Source organism: Blastomyces dermatitidis (genome assembly GCF_000003525.1).
Source record: "Blastomyces dermatitidis ER-3 genomic scaffold supercont1.3, whole genome shotgun sequence".
In the NCBI taxonomy this organism is placed as follows: Eukaryota; Fungi; Ascomycota; class Eurotiomycetes; order Onygenales; family Ajellomycetaceae; genus Blastomyces; species Blastomyces dermatitidis.
This window is the reverse complement of record NW_025544776.1, coordinates 1,242,239-1,268,547: the sequence shown is the minus strand read 5'-3', so window position 1 is coordinate 1,268,547 and position 26,309 is coordinate 1,242,239. Positions and strand designations below refer to the sequence as shown.

At 47.6% G+C, this 26,309-nt stretch overlaps 6 protein-coding genes across 11 annotated transcripts; 1 reads left to right on the top strand and 5 right to left on the bottom strand.

Moving 5' to 3' along the window:
- Positions 1 to 849: 849 nt before the first annotated feature.
- Positions 850 to 5,253, top strand: BDCG_02731 (DJ-1/PfpI family protein; the record flags this gene model as incomplete). Of its 5 annotated transcripts, XM_045418283.1 has the most annotated exons (4): positions 953 to 1,470; positions 1,652 to 1,681; positions 1,777 to 3,610; positions 3,676 to 5,253. In XM_045418283.1, the coding sequence occupies exons 1-3, from the start codon at positions 1,344 to 1,346 to the stop codon at positions 2,505 to 2,507; spliced, it is 888 nt and encodes a 295-aa protein (XP_045280141.1). In that variant the 5' UTR covers positions 953 to 1,343. The 5 variants fall into 5 exon arrangements, with proteins under 5 accessions (XP_045280142.1, XP_045280141.1, XP_045280143.1 ...); XM_045418287.1 differs by having other exon boundaries at positions 953 to 1,681; XM_045418285.1 differs by lacking the exon at positions 3,676 to 5,253 and having other exon boundaries at positions 1,447 to 1,470; positions 1,655 to 1,681; positions 1,765 to 2,507.
- BDCG_02730 (uncharacterized protein) lies at positions 2,244 to 4,598 on the bottom strand. Its single transcript, XM_045418282.1, has 2 exons — positions 2,360 to 4,598; positions 2,244 to 2,266 (listed from the first exon to the last, which is right to left on the bottom strand). The coding sequence occupies exon 1, from the start codon at positions 4,350 to 4,352 to the stop codon at positions 2,736 to 2,738; it is 1,617 nt and encodes a 538-aa protein (XP_045274901.1). The 5' UTR covers positions 4,353 to 4,598; the 3' UTR covers positions 2,244 to 2,266; positions 2,360 to 2,735.
- Positions 5,247 to 8,250, bottom strand: BDCG_02728 (aspartate aminotransferase). Its single transcript, XM_045418281.1, has 4 exons — positions 7,504 to 8,250; positions 6,604 to 7,381; positions 6,129 to 6,398; positions 5,247 to 5,965 (listed from the first exon to the last, which is right to left on the bottom strand). The coding sequence occupies exons 1-4, from the start codon at positions 7,678 to 7,680 to the stop codon at positions 5,904 to 5,906; spliced, it is 1,287 nt and encodes a 428-aa protein (XP_045274900.1). The 5' UTR covers positions 7,681 to 8,250; the 3' UTR covers positions 5,247 to 5,903.
- Positions 8,251 to 10,981: 2,731 nt separating this feature from the next.
- BDCG_02727 (sister chromatid separation protein) lies at positions 10,982 to 13,974 on the bottom strand. Its single transcript, XM_045418280.1, has 3 exons — positions 13,854 to 13,974; positions 11,973 to 13,729; positions 10,982 to 11,695 (listed from the first exon to the last, which is right to left on the bottom strand). The coding sequence occupies exons 2-3, from the start codon at positions 13,538 to 13,540 to the stop codon at positions 11,557 to 11,559; spliced, it is 1,707 nt and encodes a 568-aa protein (XP_045274899.1). The 5' UTR covers positions 13,541 to 13,729; positions 13,854 to 13,974; the 3' UTR covers positions 10,982 to 11,556.
- An 82-nt stretch (positions 13,975 to 14,056) lies between these two features.
- BDCG_02726 lies at positions 14,057 to 22,654 on the bottom strand. Of its 2 annotated transcripts, none has more exons than XM_045418278.1 (4): positions 21,674 to 22,654; positions 20,849 to 21,515; positions 15,197 to 20,512; positions 14,057 to 15,111 (listed from the first exon to the last, which is right to left on the bottom strand). In XM_045418278.1, the coding sequence occupies exons 1-4, from the start codon at positions 21,847 to 21,849 to the stop codon at positions 14,836 to 14,838; spliced, it is 6,435 nt and encodes a 2,144-aa protein (XP_045280140.1). In that variant the 5' UTR covers positions 21,850 to 22,654; the 3' UTR covers positions 14,057 to 14,835. The 2 variants fall into 2 exon arrangements, with proteins under 2 accessions (XP_045280140.1, XP_045274898.1); XM_045418279.1 differs by having other exon boundaries at positions 20,987 to 21,515; positions 21,674 to 22,647.
- A 48-nt stretch (positions 22,655 to 22,702) lies between these two features.
- BDCG_02724 (calcineurin binding protein) lies at positions 22,703 to 26,004 on the bottom strand. Its single transcript, XM_045418277.1, has 2 exons — positions 25,906 to 26,004; positions 22,703 to 25,850 (listed from the first exon to the last, which is right to left on the bottom strand). Exon 2 carries the CDS (start codon positions 25,080 to 25,082, stop codon positions 24,102 to 24,104), a length of 981 nt encoding a protein of 326 aa, XP_045274897.1. The 5' UTR covers positions 25,083 to 25,850; positions 25,906 to 26,004; the 3' UTR covers positions 22,703 to 24,101.
- Positions 26,005 to 26,309: the final 305 nt, after the last annotated feature.

Genomic DNA, 26,309 nt, shown 5'->3' with positions numbered 1-26,309 from the left:
ATGGACTTTGTGCTAATACACGCTCGTGGGCCGGTCGTCGGCTCCAAAAATCATGCCGTGATTTTCAAGCTCTAAGGCACATCCAGCCTCAACGATCGATTTGGAACATGGGGTGAACTGCCAGGGGATTCTGTCCAGAACAAGCACTGCATCCAAGTAGCGGCCATTTAATCCCCGTCCGCAGCAGCGCTGAAGACCATGAGATTTCTCTCCCTCGCAGCCGAGATCGTTTCATTCAATGGGACCCAGCTTGAATGCTCACGGGAGAGATATCCACGTTTTGCAAAAAAGATACATGATTCGGCTTCTCAACGCCATCCACCTCAACATACATCACAGACCGACCAGGAGCCAAAGCCAATAACTGATGACTGGTATGCAGGGAAAGAGGCAGCTTCGGAGGGAATAGACTCAATGCATGTCGTAAGGCGCGGATTCCCTGGGTGTCTAGCTCTATTTCCGCTCTTGTCTAGGGAGATGTGGCAGTAGGTTGCAGCGAAGGTTTTCTTTTTTACATGCGCGCTGAATAGGAGCCGTAATCAGGCCCCCTAACACGAGGCAAGGGTATTTGTATATAGGCCACTGAAGACACTGCCAATGTTTCTCAAAAGGCCTGAATTACCTCGAATAAATATAAAAGTGATGGTAAGTGATATATGGCTACAGCGTAAAAAAAAAAAAAGAAAAGAAAAAAGAAAAGAAAAGAAAAGAAAAGAAAGGGAAAAAGAAAAAAAGAAAAACCCCCCGCAAACTGCAAACTCCGGCCTGCCTGATCGCCTCAGGGGCGAGCTCTGTCGTAGCCGATTGCTGAATTCTAATAACTGCAACTTCTCCTCCTCGTGAATTTTAAAACTATTGTCCTTCGGATCTGCGAGGCAGCGCTCTCCAGATGCCAGAATTCAACTGCGAGTGTGGCATTGTCCGCCTGTCGAACAGACAAGAGAGGAATCAGTTCAAGTTGTGAAGTTTACAGCCGGACTGTCAACAAAGCAAAACTCCAAACTGGGCCAGAATCCAGACATTTTGCCGGGGCTCCCGGTTAACCACTGATAATATCTTGTGGAGAGAAAAGCTTTGCAAGTATTTAAGCTGAGAGAGCAGATAGCGCGCTTTGGTGACCCCCACAGTGTCAATCACAGGGCGGAGAGCTGCTGAGAGGCGATCGATGGCTTTTTAAACTCCGCGCCAGGGCGGCGGGGCCAAACGTAATATGAGCCATTTCGAGGGTATTTTTGTGGACTATTTAACCGCGGCTTCTTGTTCAGGGGTGATAGATATATAAAAGCGAAATTGGTTTGGAGGCGTTGAGAATTATCAATATAAAGGCGCAACTGCTCCCTCGAATGGTACTGATACCTAGACCAGCGCTTTCGAAACTCGATCAACAGGATAAAAGCAGGATTGAATTTCTCTGCATCGACCCTCTCTGTAATTTTAAGAACGATATTGAGCTTGGATACCCACTTGGAAGTGAGTTTGACAGCTACCCAGCTAAATAGCTGCTTTAGTCCGCTGCTTGTCCTCTGTAATTCTCTCTCATTATTGCCTTTTGATATTTGATATCCCCCCACCATTGATATACTTATATTGAGCTTTCAATGGCCTTATTTCCATTCTCTAGTATATCATATTAATCTCTTCGTTTCTGCAGCAGTCGTAATTATGGCAGCGAATGCATCAGGTAAGGGAACCAGTACATCCCTAAACAGATCTTTCCATCCCCACGTTTTCGAGCTGTATCGAACTCGCACCAACAATAAATAGTTGAGACCTCAGCTCCCGTCCACTATGCCGTGCTTCTCTTCCCAGGCTTCCAGGCCCTAGATGCTTTCGGACCCCTAGACATCCTCAACATCGTAGCTCTAGAGCAAGAGATACAACTATCAATCATCGGGCCAACCATGGACCCTGTTAGCACCAAGTCCCCAATCCCAAACTTCTACACCACCACCTCAACCTCCCACCAATCCGTGGTGCCAACACATACCTACGATGCTCCGCCAGAGAACATCGACGTCATGATCGTCCCTGGAGGATTTGGCACGAGGCACGAAACCATCAAGCCCACCGTCCAATTCCTGATCGAGAGATACCCGCGCATTCGTTACCTGCTTACCGTCTGCACCGGGTCGTACGTGGCTGCACAGGCCGGCATCCTTGATGGCAAGAAGGCGACCACGAACAAAATCAGGTTCGACCTTGTGGCGGCGAAGGCTCCGCATGTAAACTGGGTGCGGCAGGCGCGGTGGGTTGTGGATGGGAATATCTGGACATCCTCTGGCGTCAGCGCTGGGATGGACGAGATGTTGGCGTTTGTGCAAGAGGTCTATGGGAGGAAACTGGCGGTGAAGGTTGCAACCATCTTAGAGTATAATTGGCATGAGGATTCGACAACGGATCCTTTTGCCAACTCGCCCTTGGTTGAGATGTATGGCGCCGGAGCTGCGGATTGGTATGACTTCAGGGCAGCCACGGCAATTGGAAAGGACAGAGCAAGCAGCCAATAGTCCAGTATGTTTGTGATATTGTGAATCAACAAGCGTGTTAGTATGAAGAATAACATGAAGAATCCCAAGCACACCAAACAGTAAAGGAACATATTGTTATTGAAGAGCTACCGAGAAGTAGCTGTATTCAAAATATCCAATGAGCACCCGCAACTACAACGGCCTTCCGAAATTATATAGAAGGTATATATGTATGTATGTATGTATGTATGTATATGTGGACGGTGATTAAATCCTGCTCTCCGCCGCCATCAGCCGCCTCCTATTTCGCTCCACAATCTCCATCAACGCATCATACGCCCTCTGATCCTCTCCCCTTAACAACATCTCCCTATTGATAGGCGGAATTTCCGCCACAAATCCATACTTGTCATCAATATAACCATAGCAAAAAGCCCTTCTTCCTCGTCTCCCCGCTGCGCCTCTACGTTCACCCACAACACACCTCCCCCCCCTCTCCTCCTCATCTTCATCCCCACCCAGTAGTAATGCCTCACAACGGCCCGCCTCCCTCTCAGTCCCCTCATTTCTCCGCCAACTCGCCTCTTTAAACTTCACCTTGGCAGGTTCCACGCAAAACTCCACAAGCCGCTCTGGCCCCGCCCTCGCCAGCGCTTCAAATAACTTGCACCACGTATTCCCAACATCATCAGAGAAACATCTAAAAAACTTCACGTGTTCCAAGGACCGCGCATGCCTGACAAAGAAATCAATTGTGCTGGGAGCAGTAATAAAGCAAGTATCCAGCACCAGCCTCTTCAGTGCCGGAAGTCGCTGCGTTAGAGGCAGAGAAAGGGGACAATAAGCAGGACCGCTGTCTTCGCTGCCAAGCGGCCCGTCCCGGGCTGCAATGTGCAGGGATGTGGCGATCGATAGATGGTTGAGGAAGTACGTGTCCAGTTTGGAGGTGAAATCTTGATACTGGAAGCAGGTGTTGATGGCATAGTGGCCGATGTTGTCGGCGGTCATTAGACTGAGTTTGAAGGAGTGGAGGGTGCTAAGGAAGTGGTGGAAGGTGGGGGAGAGATAACTGGAGACGGGGTGCATGGGGCTGTTTTTGATTTCTAGGGATTTGAGTATTGGTGGCATAGGAGGGGATTGTAGTAGGCCTGCTTGCGGGGGGGAAGAAGCAGTGATATCAACAACATTCTTGCTAACAGCGTTATAGACGTCGCGCATCAGTGCTCTCCAGGGAGACTGCTCCTCCCACTCGGCGGCACCGTTGTCATCCTCCGTCTCACCGCCTATGGTGTACTGTTCAATGTACCAGTCACTGTCGTGGAAGCGCCAGTGGATGAGGAGGTGATTCAGATTCGGAAAGCGGGAGAGGCTCGACAGGATCTCCGCTGCGGATGTTGGAAGTCGGCATAACTCCGGTATATTGATCTCATTCTCATCATCCTTGTTGGAGTTGTTCTTCCGGCGACCATTTGCGAAATATTCGTCCTCCATTGCCAGTTTCATGGCCCTCGTATCAGTGAACCAGAGCTCTTTGGTAAACAAGATGTAATTCCTCGCGGCGTTGGTCATGCAGCGCAGGATTGAGGATGCTGATGTCTCATTGTTCTGAAGAACGAGTTTCTCGAATGTATACGGGAGAAGAGCCGTATAGTAGAAATTGCATGTCAAGCTGAGGTTGCGGAGATCTCGCTCGAATATGCCTTGTTTCCCGAGAGATTGATTGCGAGTCTGAACATCTAGCTCCTCGGGGGTTTTGTACGATTGGAGGTGCCGGAATATTAGGAATTGTAGCTCTGCGGAGAGGTTTAGGAGGGGACATGCCATTTTCTTGATGAATTTCTTGTCTTGGTTGAATAGAAAACACGCAAACTCGTCCATGCTCATGCTTTCAAGAGATCGTGAGGTTCAAGATACATAGCCGCCCCGGATTAGCATGGAGTAGAGCAAGTCCATTCAATCTCGTATTACTCCCGCCTAATCTCAACTCGCCCAGCAAGGGCATCACAATTACCACGCGAGGAGGATGTACGAGTCAGCAATCTCTCTGTGAGTCTCTGAGCTGAGTTTTAAGAGATATGAAAAGACGATTTTTGAAGAAGTTGTAGAAATTATTTAAAAGCCATATTTACACTGGTATATGACCCTCAATTTTCGTCAGGGCCACCCAAAAATTTTAGTGGCATTCTAACCATCATTCGGGAGGGGGGGCGCGTTCTCAATTATCCTCATAAATAGGATATAGCTTCTCGTTCTTATTATTTCCCCCGTACGTGCCTATACTCATTCTATTATTATCATCAAGATGGATCTCTTTGCTACTCTTGAACCCCCTATTGCACCTCCAGAAGCCCCAGAAGCCCCAGAAGCTCTGGAACCCCCTGCTACACCCCCAAAGCGATTAACCCGCGATCAACATCGAGATATCCTTCTCCTTCGCAGTCTTGACTGGACTTATGAAAATGATGCACTTTGAGGAGTAGTTAGAGCTGCCTGGGATGCTATAACAGTGGAGAAGCTGTAGGAGCTTATAGTAGAGATGCTAGCTCGCTGTTAGGCAGTTAGTTATACAATATGATTTCTACGTAGTCTATGCTATATACAATGATGATGAGAACGCGCTCCAAGCGCGCCAACGCGAGAATGCCACGTAGTTATAAGTTATCCCCCAGAATGATGGTTAGAATGCCACTAAAATATTAGGGTGGCCCTGACGAAAATTGAGGGTCATATACCAGCGTAGAGATTGTAGATTTAGCTGACGTGAGACTCGGAGTCCGTAAATATTTAGACCATTGATTTGAGTATAAGATTTCTGGTTTTTTTTTTTATATATTAATTAATTAACGGAAAATCAATTAAATAGTTATCAAGCTATTTCTTATAAACCAGCGGTGATGCCTAACCAACTAATATCCAAGGTGTGTGATGTCTATATAAATCTCTACTGACTGGCATTTCCGGCACACTTCTACTCCCCCCCCCCAGCGGGCCGAGCCAGCTGGCCGAAAGCAAGCGAGCAATAATGAACACGTCTAACTGTGTCTGCGCTTCAAAGATAGAATATAAAACCGCCGATGGAGTGTATATGTATTCTCTAGATCTACTACTATAACTAACTATTTGTATGTATATATTCCTAATGATCATTAAAGCCATCTCATCTCAGCTCTATAAATGCTTTGTATAATACACCGATGCCGCATTTAACCGAATAAACGCCAACTTGATACCATGATGAAAGATCTCGGGATGTATCCTTGTTTCGGATAAGCGTATGTATGTAGTGTAGTAGTGTGTGTTATCATCCTTTACTGCTGGTTGCTGATGGTTAACAAGAACGAATAAACGATGCCAGGCCATTTATTGGAGGAAGGTCCATGATATGATGCCGACGAAGGGGCTTGATTTCTTTTCTTTTCTTTTTCTTTTTCTTTTTTACTTGCCTCTCACCACCGCATCAAAGGCGCCGGCGACGTACTTGATGTTGTCGGTGGTCACTGTAAACGATGGAAAGCCGGTTGAAGCGAGGCGGTCAGCTGTGTGTCTTTTCCGTTTCTTAATTTTAAGAAGAAAAAAAAGCAAAGAAGAAAAAAAAGCAAAGAAAAGAAAGCATCAAGAAAAGTGAGAAAAATAAAAAATAAAAAATACTCAGTTACTTACGCCCTGAAATCGACGCTCTCCCCGAGTCAAGCATGTAGATATGATAGTCCTCCGCGAGGGTCTTGATCTGCTCCTTGGTCAGGCCGGTGTACGAGAACATGCCGATCTGATTGATGATGTGTTCCCAGTTGCCTGGCGTGCCCAGACGGCGTAGCTCATCGTACAGTGCGTGTCGCATGGCTTTTATCCTGCTGCTCATGATAGCCAGGTCTTGTTTCCATTCAACAACGTTGGCGGGATCGCCGAGGATGATTGATGCAACTCTTGCACCTGTTTTGGGTTGTTAGTTGTTAGTTGTATTATAATTAATGCTCGTTGGACGCTTTGGCCATAGCCGGATTGGATTGTCTTGTTGCCAAAATAAAATAAAATAAAATAAAATAAAATAAAATAAAATAAAATAAAATAAAATAAAATAAAATAAAATAAAAATAAAAAATAAAAACTTGTTCATTCGAAATACGGAATAACATACCATAAGCAGGCGGCGTCGAAAACTCCCCCCTCTGCAACTCAATAAGCTGGCCCCTAGCCCTCCGCGCCGCATCTTCGCTCTGACACAAGAGATGGAACGCCCCAACCCGCTGCCCATAGAGGCCCAGGTTCTTGCTAAAGCTCTGCGCCACACACAGCTCCATCCCACGGCGGACAAACTCCCTAATCGCCCAGGCGTCATTATCTAGATCCCCCGACGCAAACCCCTGGTACGCCGAGTCGAAGAATGGGAATATCCCCTTCCGCTGACACAGAGACGCAATGGCTTCCCACTGCGCTCTCGTCGGGTCCAAGCCCGTCGGGTTATGCGCGCAGGCGTGTAGCAGGATGATATCACCCCGCTGCGCGCTCGTTTCCAGCGTCCTGATCATGCCGTCAAAGTCGAAGGAGCGGGTTGGGGCGTGGTAGTAAGGGTAGAGAGCGATCTTGAGGGGGGTTCCGGTGGAGCTTGTGGCGACTAGGTTCCAGATCAAGTGGTGGTTTGCCCATGTGGGATCTGATAGCCAGATTCTTCGTGCGGGGCTAGTAGATGATGACGACGAGGAGACGAGACGAGGGAGATGGTCTTTCAGAAAACGGGCACCGAGGTGGTTTGCGCCTGTTCCTGAAATTGTCTGCAAGCTGGCAATGCGGCCCTTTGCGACGGGGCAGTTGGGGCCGAAGACCAGATCCCTCGCCGCGTCCACGAATGGCTGGTATCCTGGGATGGGAAGATATTCATGATCGAAAGTCGGATCGTCACACAGCAGTTTTTCGGCCTGGATTGTCAGGGTTAACAAACACTATTTTTCTTAAATCATGGGAAGCGCATTTTGCTTTTCATTTTCCCCGGCAGGCCTCAGATACCCGCTCAATGGTTAGAGTAACTACATGTACATACCTTTCTCACGATATTTAACCTCCAGCTCTTGGCTTCATTGTCTCTGTACACTCCGGCTCCAAGGCTCACTTTCTTCGGTGAAGTGTCCGCGGCAAATGTTGCCATGAGGGCAAATACCTCATCGTATGTAGGAATTTCCAAAGTGCCGAACAGGCTTTCTTGAGGTACAGGAGCCATTGTTCAGCGTGTTAATTGATATATTGTTGAATTATGTATTAGAAAACAAGCAAGAGAAATCCCAAGCTTTCTTTTTCCGTGTATGAGATTTGGAATGAGTGAAATAAATGAGTGGGAATGGGATCAATTTGCCAATCAGTAGTGAGTGTCAGTCTTCTCCTAAACGCTTCGGAGTCAGACCAGTAGTTAATAGCAGAAAATGGAATGGAGCAGAAAAAAAAAATTTTTTTATATATATAATATACTTCAACATAAAAATTTTCCTTCTTCATTCGTTTCCGGCTTCGGCAATTCGGGGGGCGAGATTTGCCCTTATAAGTTTGTAACTGGGGGCCTAGTTATCCAAAAAACTCTCCCAGCGGCGGGGCGCAGAGAACCCTCCCGTACGAGCTATTTCGCGGTCAACACCGGGGACTCCACGCCTTTTTTAGTCCAAAGGGGGCCTCCGGCGCGTGATCAAGGATATAGATAAGGGAAACATGATAATGATGATATGTGATAGGAGGATAAATAACTTAAATAAGACAACCTCTCCTAGCTTGTTATCAAAAAAAAAAGAAAAAAAAAGAAAAAAAAAGAAAAAAAAAGAAAAAAAAGAAGTTCCTTGGGTCGAAACTCTAAATGCCGAGACTCGGCTATGACGCCTACGCAGTTATGAGGGCTGTGTTTCAATGTTCGGTGCAAAGGAGCGCATCCGGCTAGATAGCTGGCGATTGAAGTTACAAGTTACAACTAACTTCCGGCTCCCAACAGACAAGTTCGCAACAAGCAACCGGCCTTTATTACTGGTAACATGTACATGTACATACATGTCCATGTACGAGGGTATTTTTTTTGTTCCGTTTATATCCACACTCCCCACCCGCGGAGGGTCCCGCAAGCAGAAATCTCCCCGGTAAGAAATTGGCATCTTTCGTTGCAGTTTTATACGATATATATGTATGTGTGTGTGTGTGTGTGTGTTCCTTGGAAGGTAATAATGTAACTATATGCTCTCTTTTGCGGGGAGCCCGCTGCCGCAGAGAGCCTGTTGGTTACAAGGCTATTAACTACCGGTGTGCAGCGCGACAGAGAGCGCAGCTAATGACCAGAGTTGTGTTCTTCTCAGATGCTACTTGTAACATCACTTAGCAACCATCCTAATCATTTGAGAGCCATTTCGACCGTGAATCATCATTTCGAGTGTAACGATTCTTCGTATCCCTTTTTTTTTTTGGGAGTTATTTTGGGGTGATAGAGAGAGCCCTTTGTCTCTGGATATCAAAATGAATAATCACCTCGTCTCTACCGGAGAGAAAAGGGGGAAATTGCTTTGTCAAAGAGATCTTGATCCCCGCTAATATTGCTTCGTCGTGCTTGTGTCCCTTCAACATCCTCATTTGAAGTGCCATGTGGATGCGGATGCAATGTATTGTGTACGTACTGCATAGGTTCCGGTCGGTGATGTGAGACACATGCGCTCCTTTCAAAACAGCCGCTTGAAAACGGTCATGCTTCCCTCAACTCGGGGCAACTATGCTAGTCCACCCGAGCATTCATTGTCCAGTTTGGTTTGGAATGTGTCGCTCGCTAGTACGACGCTGGGTCGCGGTTCACATCAGCACCTATATACAACCGTACTGTGTTTGGATATCGCGGAAACAAACCTACATATGTAGCTGAGAAGTAGTAGGAGCAGGCAATTGTCCGAATTCATGTCCTTCATAGTACATAGTTACATAGTAGCAACAGGGAGGGACGAGCAGAAAAGAAAGAGAGCGTAGACAAGCCCTAACCCTAAGCCCTAGTTACCCTAGTTACCTGTAACTACCCTTCCCCCAGCTGCTATGATAGTTATCGTTTCGCAGTAATAAGTTCGTTGAGTAAGTTAAGCTAACTAACTATAACTAACTTAGTTACTAGTTAACTAATTAACTAACTTAACTTATCCAACTCCCAACTTTTGAACAATGGCGATCCGACCAGAGCTCCGGGCAAAACGAGATGTATCCTGCCTTCATTTGCATGTCATAAGTTACTACACGTTGACTCCAATAATAATAATAATAATAATAATAATAATAATAATAATAATAATAATAATAATAATAATAATAATAATAATAATAATAATAATATCAAACTCCGCAACCGTCGAGTTATTCCCCCAGCTAATCGCCGAATCCCACAACCAATCCGGCCCCGGCTATCCACGGCGTCGAGCTCCATGGACAAACTTCTTCGGCTCTACACCTCCGCGCGCCAAAGGGCGGAGGAAGGGTTACAAGCGGACCAAGTCTATCCAACCAGTTATTATACAGATATTTTAGCAATTATTACCTAATGGTAAGGGAGCTCTGCCAAGTTCCCGGCAATGATGATCAAGAAGATGATAACCGGGCGGCAACTTCGGCGGTCATTCTGCAATAATAATAATCATCATTTGAATCTATCTCTGGCCGATAGGTTGTTTCTCGGAATATACCCCCTCCTACTTACTACCTCGTACATACATGCCTAGATATGCCGCATTCCAAGTAAATGCTGATGCGCCGGGAACCTCATCCCTTCCCTCATACCCCCCAAGAAACAGCCGGTATATCCTGCCCGAACCGGGGGGGGGGGGGGGGAAGGGATTGAACTGACCCCCGGAATGGGGGACTAGCTCACTTTGCTAAAGAAATACAGGGGGATAAATGAGACTCTCCTCAGTTTATATTATAACAATCTTAAGAAAAGCTAGGTGTGTATGAGAAGTAAGAACGGAGGATAGGTTGGTCCTACACTATCAATCGTAGCTCCCGTTAGTTGTTGACAATTGTTTCTATTTATAATAGTATGTATGTATTTAAATTTGGCAACAGCCGAAATCAGCATGAGCTGGCTTCACACTGGCGATATGATTGAAAAACTGCTTATTTTACATGCATCAAGGAATGAAAATGAACCGACATGATACCTCATATGCCTGGCAGCCAGCTGTGACATTTAGAGGCCGAAACGCAATATTCAAAAGGATAAGAAGGAATGGAATGCGAGAATAGAACAGGTAGAAAATAGGAAGTCTCCGAGAAAAGATGGATGTAGTTATAAACGATTGAGAGCAGCGTCATCGCTCACGGCAGCCACGGGTGAAGAACCTGACTGAGCCACGATTTAATCAAAAGAGCCAAAAAGACAAGAATGTTAGATGAGAAAATAAGAGAACAAAGGGATGTGTTCCGTTCCAAATTCAAATAAAATAATATACCTACAAATCAGGCAGTGCCAAAGTGCAGCTCAAAAAAAAAAAAAAAAAAAAAAAAAAAAAAAAAAAAAAAAAAAAAAAGAGGAATTATACAAAAAAATATTAAAAAAATCAGTAGAATCAATAGACAGGCCGCCCTTCGTCCCACTTCCTCATCTCCCTAATACCACCATGCCCACCAATGGTGGCTGCACCATCCTTCCCCTGATGAGCTTCCCCGACAACTCCACTCGTTTCTTCTGAAGACAAAGAAAAGCGTACTTTAGCACCAACACTACTCTCCCTCCTTTTCTTCACAGCACTATCCCCACCAACACCCCCAATCCCCCCGACCCACTCCCAAACCCTTGATACATCTCCCGCTCGCCCCTCCCTTACCGACGCGCGAACATTCGCATTCCCTTCCACGAAGCTCCGCACCCGCTTCCACAACCTCTCCCGTCTACTACCCTTCAACTCATCCCGCAGCACGTCATCGCGCAACTGGCCAATAGAAATCCACGATTCTAGAGCCTCGCCGCGAGCATGCAACGCCGCCTGCGTCGCGAGGCGGTCTAGGGTCATATTCACTAGCGAAGGGATGCGCGCAGCGTCGGAGCGGCGCGCAAGCACCTTCGAACGTGCATATGCCGCTACAGCGACCAGGAGAACTAGAAAGAAAATAGGGAATCGATACGCGAAGAGAGAGAGGCGTAGATGCCGTCGGAAGGCGCAGCTGAGTGAGAGATGGGAGAGTGATGTTGAAGTGTATGTGACGCTGTCGGACGGGCTGTGTTTTCGTGAGGGGTGCTGTTAGTCGCGTTAAAATATGTATGTCAGACATAAGAGTAATTTTGTAAATGAAAATAAAATATAATAAATAAAGATAAATCAAAGAAGAGAAGGTGGAATATCAGTAATAAAATATGGAGGCCTGGCAGCCACTTTTCTGCGCATAACCCGTTTATCCCATAATCGAGCATTTGACTCAGATTCCCAGCAATTCATGACAAAAACAACACATAACTAAAATAAAAAAAGAAAAAGAAAAAGAAACGAAAAGAAAAGAAAAAAAAATATTCCTTACCTTTGGGTAGAAGTGACAATCTCGTCACGACTCGTTATTTCACCAATAGCTCCTCTCCAAAGCTCCTCGAACTCCTCCTCACTCATTCCCTTTCTCTTTTTCTTGTTCAGCTCATCCTTAAGCTCAGATGCGGTCATCCCCGGAGACGGTACTTCAGTTCCATCCGCTTTGTCCGGTTCGCCGCATTCCCACTTTGCCCTTCGCTCTCTCAGCGCATCAATAGCTCTATCAGCAACCGATTTTATGCGACGAACTTTCTCCCCATCAGGCTCGCAGGTGGGTGGGAGCGGAACTAAACCTCCAAGAGACAAGGGGTGTGGTTTCAGAACGAAATCTTGCTCGCATCTAACATCAAACTCTGGGTAGCAAAATGCATGCGGAGGGCAAGGTTCACACTTTGGTTCCAAAACCTCCGCCCACTCTGGCACTTTGGTATCGGCTAGCGACCAGTGAGGCTTCCCTACGCCGCAATAGCCAATCTCAATTTTCTCCTTGCGCCACCATACACCAAATCCACCCAGCAGCGAAAAGATCACCATCCACGGGGCAGCTTGACTGAGCTTTCCCTGTTTCCGCGCTTGTCGCCGTCGGATAACGGAGGTCCGGCCCCCTTTGGCTGCTGCCTGCTCTTCGGCCAAAGATTGCCACTCATCAGGAGTAAACTCTTCTCCAGGCTCTAAAACGCCATCTTCATCCGATTCTTCAACCTTCGGAGTTGAGAATCGAGGAACATTCACTTCAAATGTTGGCTTTGATGGAACCTCCACATCCTCCTCTTGCTTTACTTTCACCGGCTCCGTTTTTCTCATTCTCCGGCCATAAGTGTCTGGAGGCTCAGTTGAATACCTTGTGCTGCTTCTGCGCTTTCGCTCAATACTTACTGTCCTAGCACGAGCATGGTGTTCGGCTTCTATCGGAGAGCTTCCACTCTGGAAGGGATTATCGTCAGTGAAAACACCCTCGTCTCGAACCTTGTGTTTGGATGGAGTAGGTAAAATTTCAGAGGCCGCTGAGGCTCGAGGAGTGGAGGGTGTTTCGCTCTTCCGCGTTTTCCGAGATGTAGATCTCCGTGGTGTTTCTTCTATTGAGCCCAGGTCTTCCCCCGTTTCGGTATCGGATTGCCGGGGGTGTTTTGCCGTTGTCCTCTGTCTTCTAGAAGTCGAATGTGGTGGTCGGTGCGAAAGAGCACTTTCGTCTGTCTCAGCTGTCGATGCCCTCGTGCTGGTTCTAGATCTACCCCTCCGCGATGTAGCCGGCGTAGATGGTGGGGCAATTGATTCTCTGCCCTGATCCGCATCCTTGCCCTCCAATGATGCTCCATTTCTAGGCATGTTGGTAATGCCATTACTAGTTCTCCTCACTCGGTCACGCTCCCGTAGCAATTTTTTAGCATGTGGGAGCACTTCGTTTTCCAGAATTTCAATAAGCTGTGCCTTTTTCGCAGAGGCAGGGTAGGAAACATCATGGTTAACGAGTATCGAGCGGATGCGCGGAACAGTTAGGGAAGTAAGATCAAAATCTGGGCTGAGGTACGCAAGCTCATTGTTGCTCTCTGAATCTGAAGCCATGATGGGAAGGGTGTGTAGCTTCTGCCTGCCCGCTGCGGTGCAGGACAATTATTCGCCCGAGAGGGGAAAAAGTAAGAGAAACGTGGAGTAAACGGCTCAATCACATCTGTGGAAAAAGGATTGCACTGGTTGGCCTGCGGGACTTGCCTCTTCCAAGGAAGCAAAAAGCCGATGGCTGAAAAGTTTGACCTGGACAACAATGAGCATTTGCTACTGGTATCCCGGGCAACGGCAAGAGGATAGGTGGGGTGGAGAGGCCAAGGTGTACTACTCCGTACAGCAGCATTGAACAGGGGCTAAATCAAATACATACCCCAGTCATAAATAAAGTCAGAATCGCGTAAAACTGCGTCCTAGGTGTTGGTAGGTGTTGGGTCAATAATGAGGTGAGATGGACGGGTGGTTCCAGGAAGTTGACAAGGTCTCCGTTGTTGGCGAAGGCAACAAAACAAACATGGACGAAGCGCCACAAACAGAAATATCATGTGACTCACGTCATCCTTTCAAAATTTCCTCCTTATGATAAAGGTATATATATGGCGTATACAAAAAAAAACATGGTCAAATACATTGTAATAAATAAGCTAAAGATTACGGCTAGTAGGTTACATATTATGGCCTTGATCTTGAAAAGTACATGTCAACTCCAGGCTTAGCAACCAAGCAGAAGACTTGGGAAGTTAAGATAGTGAGGTAAAACATGTTCTCAATTATAAAAATAAGGAGTAATACTATGGCATAAGGATGGCCCTGAAAAATAAAATCCAAAAAGAGTAGAAAGCAAAAAAGGAAAAAAGCAAAAAAGGAAATAAAAAAACCAGAAATTTGTTCCGTTACCCCCAGACCCAAGATTATTTGAACAGTTAATGGACATCAAGTCATTATGAACCAATAGGCAATTTCACCGGACGTAAATAATAGATAGACAAGAGATCCAAAGAATAAAAAAGTCGAACAGTGGGCAAATCCGACAAATCCAAAAGATAAGTTTACCAGTAAACTAGAACATAAGAAGACGAACCGCAAAGAAAAGAAGGTAGATAAAATGGCGCTAGAAATCAAAGTAATACAGGGAGGCAAAATGTTAACTAAAAAAACCGCAAAGGAAGGCCCAACCAACTCCGCACACCTTGCAAATTCAATTGGCTTCGAAAAGGAAAGAAAAAGAAAAAGAAAAGAGACGGAGGGTAAGAATAAAATAAACATATGGAAAAGAGAAGAATAATACTATTAGTAATGCATTTCCCCATTTCCCCACCCCTAAAAAAAGGGGCAAGGGAAAAACGAGAATGAAGTTATGCAGTACTTGAACCAGAGCTACCACCAGCAAGCATGTCAGATACCGCTGATGAGCTCTGGCCAGCACTCTTCAACACTGAGACAGCCGCATGTGGAACTTGATGGCTGACCAGGGAAGAAGGGTCGATTTGCTCCTTCAGAGCCTTGTATTCACTCAGCTGCACCTGCAACTCACCCAAAATTTCCGCCATGGGGACGGCGATGTCTTTCAGGGAGTTGGCGCGGTTAAATGGTCTTATCATGTGTCGGATCGTAAGGGTATTTGCGCATGTCTGGTGTTTTTGTTTAAAAGAATATTAGTAAAAGACCTTTCTGTGGTGGTTAAAAGGAGACAAGGGAGGGAGGGGGAAAACTAACCTCAATTCGCGTAACCTGATGCTCTATCAAGTTTAAAACTAGCGAATCGGTGACTTCTCCAGGCCGTTCCCTGACGGCATTTAGCAGGCTCATTTCCGGCTGTCGTATACCGACCTCGCCGAAATTTTCCAGCGCGCTGCAGAACGCTTCCAGCCGCAGAGCGACGGTCCACAAGCGCCAGACAAGGCTCGCTTCGATGGTGAGATGTTTGTCCCTACCTAGAGCAATGGGCAGAGTGTCCGGATCATCAATTGACTCGCGGGGCGCGTTAAGACGGCCGGCAAGGGAGTGGGGATACATCAGGTAGACGAATTCGGGGTTTTCAAGACCCTTCAGCTTCCGCTCACCCATGTCCTTCACTTCAAACCCTTGTGTGCTGAGTTGGTACAGCTCACGACGGATGCTGTTGCTGAGGTAATCATCGAAGTACGCACCCTCAGAAGAGTCGATGGAGGAGGCCCGATCATAGTCTGCAAAGGTCTCAAGGTTCCGTTGGATCTCAGCGACGAAATCAGCGGAAACGAATATTTGACCGCCATCCGCGACGGCGGAAATTCGAGAGGCACGGTTCACCATTGGGCCGAAGTAATCCATCCGACCTGTCACCGGATCCTTCTCACACACCGGTGTTCCCCAATGCACACCCATTCGCACAGATAAACCACGGTATATGATATTATCGTCCGAGTCATACTGTGGCCTGCAAGCAGCAGATTCCAAGATTTCTGTGGGCCATTCTGCCTCGAGAAGCTGGCTTTGGCACGTGAAGCACCAGAGCAATGCGGCAGTTGCTGTAGAAAAGGACACCATGAAAGCATCTCCTTCTGTCTTCACTTCAAAGCCGCCTATCTGAGCCAGCTGCCGGCGGAATAGGTCGTTATGGATTTGAATAGCAGAGCGCATAGCAACGGGATAAGTCTCCCAGAGCGATGTTGATTTCTTGATATCGGTGAATATAATGGCCAACTCACCAGTTGGGGCTTCTACGCGGTCCAAACGTGCTAGCCTCGAGTCGCTTGGGGCGCCACGTTTCTTGTATTTGCTCGGCGGAGGGAATATATGGTCATCGCCCAAAGGAGACGGGCCCATTGACAGACTGGGGGTTCTCAACTTGGGACGTTCACCTCGGCGTTTGAGGTCACTGACACCAGCAATCATCACCATGATTTTATTTGTCGCCCCATAAGCAATTGCCAGGTCACGAAGCTTTTGAGACGCTCTCATCAAGTCTGCACGTTCCGACCTTGCAACATCGACAACAAGGTCTGGAGCGACGTAATCCCACAACTCGCCCGAAGCGAGAATAATCATTTCATCCTGGGTGGTCAATGTAACTTTGCGCGTACTAGGGGCCGCGATGACCGCGGGCACCATGGGATAATAACCAAATGCCCGAGAAACAGAAAGTTTATCATTCAACTTCCCATTTCGAGAAACGAAACCACCAGCTTCCCGAATACGTTCACGCTCCCCCGCCTCAGCAGGATCGTGGTTGCGAGTCAAGAACTTGAAATCGCCATTCGAATGCACAAGCACCGCCTGGGCATCTCCGACATTCGCAACGAACAATTCCATATTTTGCAAGTACACGATAGTCGCCACACCACCAGAAGTGTAGTCATCCGGTGTGAGCAGCTTGCTGGAGGGCGGACCAGCACGATCCAAATGACGTTGCTCACGCTCATCCATGGACCGTTGAGCAGCCGTAGCTATATCCTTATTGAGGCTCAAAAATGTCCTTCTCAATGCATCGAGCGGTGTTTCACCCCCGCCGGTTCGAAGTTTCTTCAGCTCGTCTGTAAACGTACTTGTGAAGTGCTCTTGTAGGTATTTCGCGATCCTCGACCCACCATTGGGCGAAGTATGGCCGTCGAATAAACCAAGAATCGTTTCGCAATTATTTCCCCTAAACCGGGTAACCAGCATGTCGACCGTTGATAGATGTTCGTTTCGCCCGAGTGTATCCGCCATACCGTACGTAAGAGATCCAGATAAGGATGCTGAGGTTCGCACTCGCCTATCCTCCGTTTGATCGGGAATGGTAGGAATGGTAAGTGTGACATCCATCAACCCAAGGACTCTAAGATGATTCAATGAATTAAAGTTCGTCAAATCTGTGCCATGGCCAGTTGGACTCCCGGATGCATAAGAGGTGGTAGGTTTGATCTCGAAGCGCTTGTTACCCGAGAAATTAAGGTACTTCAAGTTGCGATTCCAGTTCCAGTTCCAATCATACGGCCAATTGGAAACATTATACTTGAGCGAATTGCTCCCAACATCCAGAACTCCAAGTCGGTTCACCTTGCAAAGCTCCGCGGGTAGCACCTGGAACTTATTGGCATTTAAATGTAGGACCTTTAGGCTACTCGACTCCTCAAGGTCATCTGAAGGAAGCCAACTTAACTGATTTCCTGAGACAAACAGCTCAACAAGGTGCTGCCAACGCCTGAGAAGGCCCTGCGGAAGCTCCGTCAACTCGTTGTACGACAAGTTCAAAATGCGAAGCTCCCCGAGGAACACGAGCTGCTGGAATATATCATCTTCAAGCTGATTATCAGCAAGATATAGCTGTCGCAGGGATCCCGCAAATGTAAGTGAGATTCTTTGCGAGAAACTGGAATCCTTTCGCGAAGACGCTTGATCCGTCGGAGTGCGAGACGCGATAGAAGACCTCCTTGCAGCAGATGCAGGGTTGTTTAATGAAACAACAGAGCCCTTTCTGTTTGTGTGGGAGCCAGCCGGTGAGCTCCCCACGCTCAGAAGGCCACCAGACGCATAACTTGGTCGTCGAGTTTCGAAATCCTCCAGCTTTCCAAGTTCTTCGAAATCCGGCGATGACAAGCCAGGAGTGGTTACAGGAGTTCCACCATTTACAGGTAATTCGTTGGGGGGAATGGGAGGGGAGTCACCAATTTTCGGAAAGGAATCAAGTAGGTTGGAAGAAACATTTAGGGTTTCTAGTTTGCAGCAGTACCACAATTCCTCAGGCAGTACGCTGAGATTACATTCGCGGAGGTTAAGGTTCTTTAATTCCTGTAAACAACCAATGGACGGCGGTAGGGTTGATAACGGATTTTTCGCAATGCTAAAATGCTCGAGTTTTCGTAGAGTTCCGATATAAGGAGAGAGGGTAACGAAATGATTCTTGTTAAGAATGAGTTTAGTCAGGTTCGGGATATTGGCGAAGAGAGAGTCCTTGAATTGAACAAGCTTGGCCGACGCAATATTGAGTGTGGTGAGAGTCGGAACCGGGCTGGTTATATCAAACTCCGTGACGGGACAATGGTCAAGGGTAAAAGTGCGAAGCTTTGGGAACATCCCTGAAAATGTAGACACGGCATTATGTCCAATCATCAAGTGCTCCAGGTGAGGAAGCTGAGTGATGCTATCTATACTGGTAATGCTGTTGAATCGAGCGTCTATCTCTTTGAGATTCACAAGATCTCTAAAGGTCTCGTCCAACGGACCATGTAGTCCATTGTTAGTCACCCACAACCGTTCGAGCGTTGTTAGTTTTCCGATATTCGGCAATTCCGTAATTTTATTAAAACTGATATCCAGGTCAACCAGACTCTTCAAATTGCACAAAAACTCCGGGAAACAACTGAAACTGTTGGACGAGATATTCAGGCTTCGTAACAAAGGGAAGTCTCCGAAATTTGCAGGGAGCGTGGACAGCTTATTATTCGTCATTTTCAAGCTTATGAGTCCGTGGAGTTTGTGGAGTTCCGCGTGATCTAGGTCCTCAAGTCGATTGTTGGATACGTCTAGGTAGGTAAGCCGAGTCGCTAGGTTTAGACTTGCTGGGAGGCGCCACGCCTCATTTCCAATATATTTCACTTCACGGAGGTTGATGCAGGCTTGGATGAAATCTCTCGGAATGTCCAGTGCTAGATTCCTTGAGAGATTCAAGGATATGATCTCACTCGCTCTTTTGTGGAGAGGGATAGGGAGGGTTATGAGACTACGGCCAGACAGGTCAACGTGGCTAAACTTTTGACTCTCGTTGATGCCCAGATCTGTGTCAAGACTGGAATAACCTGAAAGTTTAGTTGGCAAGAAGGTGAAGCGACAAAGATAGCTATTATCTTCCCGACCAACATCTGCTATTCGGTCGGACGGTTGATAGCCTGCCTGCTCGAGCAATCTTTTCTGCATGAGAATGGGCCTCTCGCCATAGTCAAGTGTTCTTGAAAAATCGTTCTTCCGGAAAACGATGTCGTAGTTGTTTAGTTCATCTTGCAAGAATGACTTTCGGCCCAGCATTTCTAATATTTCCGCCACGGTAGTGTTGAGGGTAGCCGAAAGAGTCGTGAAAGTCGAGTCGATGCGGAATATACGGACACAATACGGTCGCCCTTCTTCATCCACTGCGATACCATCATCGGGTAACTCAGGAAGTCGGGACAGGATATCATCCTGTGCCTTTCTCACTGCCCAACTCTCTGGAGCGTGCCAGTCGCCGGCAACGTGAGCGTCGAAGGGATTCTGAAATTCCTTCTTGTTCTTCCTCTCTTCAGGTTGTGACGGGCCAGTGTATATACCACCGCTATCAGTAGGTGATATAGGGCGGGGTTGCGCGACAATACCAGAGAGGTTTGACAGGTCAGTGTCTAACTTCCAGATCCGATCTTCTTCAAAGGTATTACGTCGATTTTTGTCATGATACTTGTGTCCACCATCATGACCAAAGGGGAACCGCGGGTGACGAAACTTGGACGCCCCTTTTCCAAGGTTGTCTTTCTTGCGGTCAGAATCAGACATTTCCCATGGTTTGGGGTTTGTGACACTATCGAAGCTAGCATTCCGGACCCGTCTGGCTGGGGAATCATCCCGTCTTAAAAACTTAGCTCCCTTGGAGCTCCCCTCGTGAGCAGCCTTTGAAGAAGCCGGTATATGTCGAAGGGAGCTCGCAATAGGAACTTTTGGATGGCGTCGTATCTTTGTGAAGAACGATCGTTTGTTAGATGATCCCCCAGGTGATCTTTGCCCATGTCCGCTGCGTACACTTGGCGAGGGGCTAGTCGAGCGTGCACCGAATGTGCCCGAGGAGCTAGTCGGGGATAGAGCGCCGTTTTTTAAATAACTGAACGCTGGTTTGGGGTTCTCTTGATCAGAAGACCCGAAAATATGCGGAAATTCGGTCCCCAGATATACTGACTTCTCTTCTCCGCTCCGAGAATGCCGATGTCTGGCGGTTTTTTTACGGCGACTATCTTTATCTGGGTTTTGCTCCTCTGTCGTGCCGGTAAAACGCGCAAGGTCCGGATCCGTGGGGTCCCCGTGTATCGGTAGATCCCCGTAGTTTGATATGTCCTAAAGGGTCAAGTTAGCATAATTACTCTACCACGAAATCGTTGAAAATGTTGTAGGTCCTCAAAAGGGAGTAGTATCCCTAGGAAACCCGAAACTTTTGAGGCATAAGTGTAACATAGCTAAGCGTTAAATGTGGATGGGGAAAGAGGATTCTTCAACAAAGAAACAAAGTAAGAGGCATTCCAAGCATTCCCAAAAGGATGTACGCTCGTGACCGTATACAAAAACAATCATCTGAGTGATATGCTCAAGATTTGTGGAGAAAGAAACGACGAGGGCCTGACGTTTGAAAGGGTTCTTATTTCGCAGAAAAAGGAACATTGCGTGCCAGCTTACATTAATCCGTTGATACATCCAAGGGGCAACATCACTGGAAGGGACAGCGGTGCGTGGTCGAGGGCCATCACCACCATGGGGAGAGAATGAACGCGTTATAGGATTGAGGGAATGGGTAGAGTTATTTCTTTCACGGACCTTGGGGGGATGGGAGAGGGCCGAATCCGACATATTGCCCTGATCCTCTCCAAAGAAACGCTGCAGGCGTTTGTGGAACCGACCAGTACTGTCTTTGGATCCTTGGCTGCTGACGGTCGTGGCACTAGCAGCAGACGGTCTGCGATGGTCCTGATCCATGGGGTCGTCAGGAGAATCAGACCCGCCGGTGCGGGCGGTGGCAGCAGGGGGGAAGGCGGGGGAAACTTCTTGGTCGGAACCGTCATTCAGGAACGTTCCTGGCGCCCCGCTCGGTTTCAACGCGTTTCGATCCAATGATGGAGGTGGCGTCCATGACGGCGAGCGCCTACGCAGAGGAGGGCGAGGAGGATCTGGGAAATACGGCGGGGGATAGCCCGCCGCCCCAAGGAGCGCAAGGGTTTTTCTATGGCTTGAAAAACCCGACCTCATGTCGGTTGGGGATATGTCGGGGGAATATGACCGGCGAGAGCTACTCCTGACGCTCCTGTTACTCCTTGAGGATGATCGGTATTTGGAAATTGGTCGTAATCTGAGATACAGGTAATCGTCAACACAAGCCCTTCCCTCACCCCGGTCAAAAACAAGAGGAACAGTCACACAGATAGAGTTCAGCAATCTACATCCATATCGAAATAAATTGCTTCCCTCAGATTCTATATCAACGGAACTAAAAGTACTAAAACATACCTAGGCTCCTGGCCCGACGATCGCACAGGAGTTGGGCGAACGTCCGCAGGGCCCTGACCTTGATCATGACTCTGACTCCCCTGTCTCGCGGTATCATGGGATCGCCAACTACCAGTACTCGAACTTTCCGAACCTTGCCTTAGTTCCCGATCTCTCGTCCGCTGGCGTCTAGCCATGGTGGGCGGAAGGTATGGCTGGTGCAGGCCAGGCGAGAGCAGGGAAAAACTGTTCTAGTGACCGGAGGTTGAAAGCATTCGCTCTCCTCAAGCTCTCCAGCGATGCGGGCGCACTTGGACCATTCGATGGGTTTATTAGCTTGTCAATTTTGGGAAAAGCAGATCGTCAGGGCGGAAGGGTCGCGATTCTAAAATCAGAAAATCCCAGGTCGAGTATATATTTAATAGAGACAAAGGAGGAATTAAGTTGGGGTTATGTATCGTATCTTAAATCTCGTTATCGCAGAACTGGCTGAGGCGGAACAAGTGAATAGCTTCATTGGTCTCAGAAGGACGACGTGGCGGGGGCCAGGATAAGCGATGACGGGTAAGAATGGGGAAGGAGAGGAAGGGATATTGAAAATCGCAGTCCAGGGCTAGACCATTACTGTTATCGCTATTTCGTAGACCGCGTCCATCAAATGCATGGACATCCACAAACAGGGAGACATAGACAGTCAAAGCCAGAGAGGCGGCGAAGGGGGGGAGAGACTGAGCACGGTTGTTAACCACCTAGTCTCACATCAGTAGCTCCTCACCAGCCCAACTAAGCGCAATGACGACACGTGCAAAGCAGGTTTGCAGCACTGGAGAAGCCGAATATAAGCTAACTGTAGCCCGCTTGATATATCACGACCGTAACTGGTGATAGTTGATGGGCGGTCGTTGATGGCGATGGTTGAGGCTCTGTCCCTATCAGCCTCGTTCCGTTCCGGTCAGTTTGCTTGGTTTGGCCATGGGATGGGGGGCATAGAGTTGAATGTGGTGCCAACAAAACTCATTGTGGTCCCAACTCGGGCCGGAAAAACAGCTCAGGGTGGTCCCAACCTGATTTCAAACTTGGATCCATGGCAGCACCCCATTAAAACTAAATACACTAGACATTTCAAGCTCATCATCTCTATCTACACCCCTTACAATATTGAATTTTCATATTTTTCAAAAGACTCTAGCTTTCAATTCTAATTCAATTATGAACTCTCTAACATAGACTTCTACACTAAGAAAGAAGATTGAGTGCCAATGAGGAGGGATCGTAAAAGAGTTAGTGTGGATTAGTAATATGTGTGTATTATGTGTGAGGTGTGTACGTAGTAGTGAGTGTGCATTTTAGAGAGAGCACTAAAGTTAAATATGTGTCCAGAAAAGTGGGTCAAAAGTTGGCACCACAGTCAGTTTTGTTGGCACCACATTCAACTGTAACCGCGTGGCCATATGGCATGCGGCTCAACCGCCGTTTTGGCTGACTAACTCCATTCCGCTAGTCCTGATGGGGTTGCAGGTGTCTTGGCGGTGTAGTTACCACGTTTTGGATTAGTCATCCCTTCCCCCGCGCCCAGCGAACACGACGATGTGGGAGCTGTCTGCGCTGAGAGATTGAGAGAGCTTTTAAGGGCTATTCCAGTACTAGCCTTACTTTACCCTCTATGCCGACGACTTTCTTCTACCAGGCGCTGGCTGGTTCCTTGGTTTGTTGACTGTGGTTGGCAGCTCTCCGGAGCATCTGATGCACTTTCTCCGTATCTAATCAATTCCTGGTTGTCTGTTTGTGATTGAACCAAAGAAACCCTCAATGTGCTTTCAATTCCACGGGGAGAGTTGTACAGCGTAGTATATATATATATATATATATATTGGTATACCGCTTGATGATAATGACCCTCCATAAGAATATGGTTTGTACGTGACAGGAGTATCTGTAATGATCCTCTGATCCTCTGAGATGATTAAAAGCATTCCAAGTAATCCACCATGACAGTTTTTATTTCCTTTGTATTCTATTATTCTTAACTCCCAATGCAATACTAAGTTGATAATTCCTCAACTAATACTCTAGCCAGTACGGAGTAAATTATCTAGGTATAGTCGGCGGGAGGGTATAATCTTGGTTATCAAAGCATGGTTGTGAAAAGCTCATCCATTTAATTAGAAAAGGAGAGAAGAAAGGGAAAGGAAGAAACAAATAAAGGAAAAAAAGCCTCCATGATCAAAGAGTCAATCAGGACAGAGCCCAGAACGCCAGTGAATACGATGACGACGACGAAGGAATAACGACGCTCAAATTACATGCAGAGAAAAAATCAATTTGCTGCTCTCAAAAGCATAAAATGCCATATAGAGCGCAACACCCCCCCCCCATTTTCCTTTTTGAATAGGCCACGGAGAAAGACACGAAGAAAGAAGGGACGAGAAACGCCATCATCTCCTTATCCTCAATCCATAAGCTCAACAGGCGGTCGAGCCGTGTGCGCTATAATGCGTTTGCTCGATCCGGCACTACCAATGTCCATATCTATCTCAGTATCAGATACGCCACCGCCAACCGTCGTATCCTCCACCATGACCGCGGGCAAATGCGGGCTACTGCCATGGTATTCTGGGTCGTAAATGAGCGTACTGCTGCCGCTGCGCTCTCGACCGGTGGCCACTGGCCGGGTATATGTTGAGCGCAAACGCGCGCTTGATCCTTCCTGGTCGCTTCCGTGCATGTGCACATCCGAAGATACGGAAACAGGGGTATCAGGGTCATGTCCCGCACCGCAGCTCTCAGAGGTCATATTCATATCACTATCAACGTCTGGGGCTGCTGCCCCAGTCGGCGTCTCGAGCCTTTGCAATGCCTCAGCCAGGTCAGCTGCGTGCACTTCTTTATTGGGCGGGTCTTCATTGCGCATCATCCAGCCGTGCGGAGGGCTGGGCGGGGGACTGATGAAGAATAGCTTCTGTGACTTGGGAGCCTCGAGGAGGTTTCGTCTACGGCCCTCTTCAGCGTCTTCCACGGGGGTATTTTCACCAAAGTAAACTCTGGCACGGACATTTTTGCCTAAGATGGCTTCGCCGTCGAGGAGCTGGCGGATTCTTATAGCGGCGGCGATGGAGGTGAAGGAGCAGACGATGCGGCGGAGGGAGGGGAGCGGGGAGAACGAGTTCAGTGGGGTTATGCGAGATATTTGGGCTTTGATGGCGTCGAGGGAGGAGGGCTGGAAGAGGGATAGATCGTGGAGATCAGTTATTAGGAGGGTGTTTGAAGGCGGGGAGGGTTGAGCAAGGGGAGGGAGGTTTGAGAGATCGAGGGAGAGAGCTTGTCGTTCCGGCCTGGAGCGGGAGGTCCGTTTTGCGGTGGCAGAGGAGGAGGCCTCTGGGGAGGAGGAGAAGCACGAGCCTGGTGTTGGGGGTTGCGGCAACATGTTCATTGACACAATCCAGTATTTTCTTTTCGAACGTTGGTATCGAGAATGTATGGATTTTGGGGGGGAATGGAGCTAAATAGATATTAATAAAGAAATATGAGGCGTCGAAGTGGCTACAGCAGATGTTGTTGTCGTAAATAAAGCTGGCAGCTTCCTCAACCCGCCAGAATTGATTGATATAATAGCAGGGTGCAACAACCAACCCACTGTAGCTAGCTGTGGCAAGAGTGGAGTTGAAGATGGCCCAACTGAAGTTATTTAGTTGTTTTAACTTATTTACTGGGGCGAAGCAGACGGGACTCGGGCGAAAAAAATAATGACATTTATTTATTATTGATTTCTCTCTCCGCAACAGCCTGACTGGCCAGCAAAAAGGAAAAAGGCGCAGCAGCAGCCCACTACCAGATTTTTCACAGCTCCTCTCCCCCGAAGGCAAACCTCCGACACCGCTGGACTACCCGCGCTGAGCCCCAGTGATGGCGTGACGGGCTTATTCTTATTTATTTATTTGCAGATGTAATCCGTACTGTGTACGGAGTAGTCCGTATGTACTCACTCCTCAACCAGTCTGTCGAATAAAATTGGCCCGTGGAGTTGGCTAAATATCTCCGCAAGACATCGCCCTGAAACACCCACTCTTGCAGTCTTGCCAGGTTGCTCTCGGGTTCCAAATGAGTATTTATTTATACAGGTCGCTGAGCCTCGTTCTTCTGCCAGCTGTTGGGTTATTATTGACGAAAGAAGGGTTTTCCCGGAACTTGTCAATGCTATCTATCTAGTTAGTTATTATATACTCCGTATATTAATATGTACAGACATACCCTACCTGGGCTTCGCTTCTCCAGTGCTCGTGGATCCAAACACCGCCCCCAACAATTGAGTTACACGATCAAACGGTGATTGACTACGAATGATTGGATTGCCCTCCTCCACTCTACTACTCGTTTTCTGCCCAAGGTTGGATCGAGACAGTTAGACACCGAAGCTTGCCGGGAGACTCGAATGGCCCTTCGAAAAGCCTAGAACCCCTGAGCTGCTGACCATCATGCTGCATAAAACTCATCTCATCGCATAGCTCACTCGTTGCCGCGTTCTCACATCTTTCTTTCCGGTAAAGAGGAGAGCAAGACATAACATATGGATGGCATCTCCGACTCCGGCAAGTTTCAAGGCCGATTCCCTCCAAAAAACTCTCTCGTTTCTCCGTGAAGCTCTTTTTTTCCCCTCCCT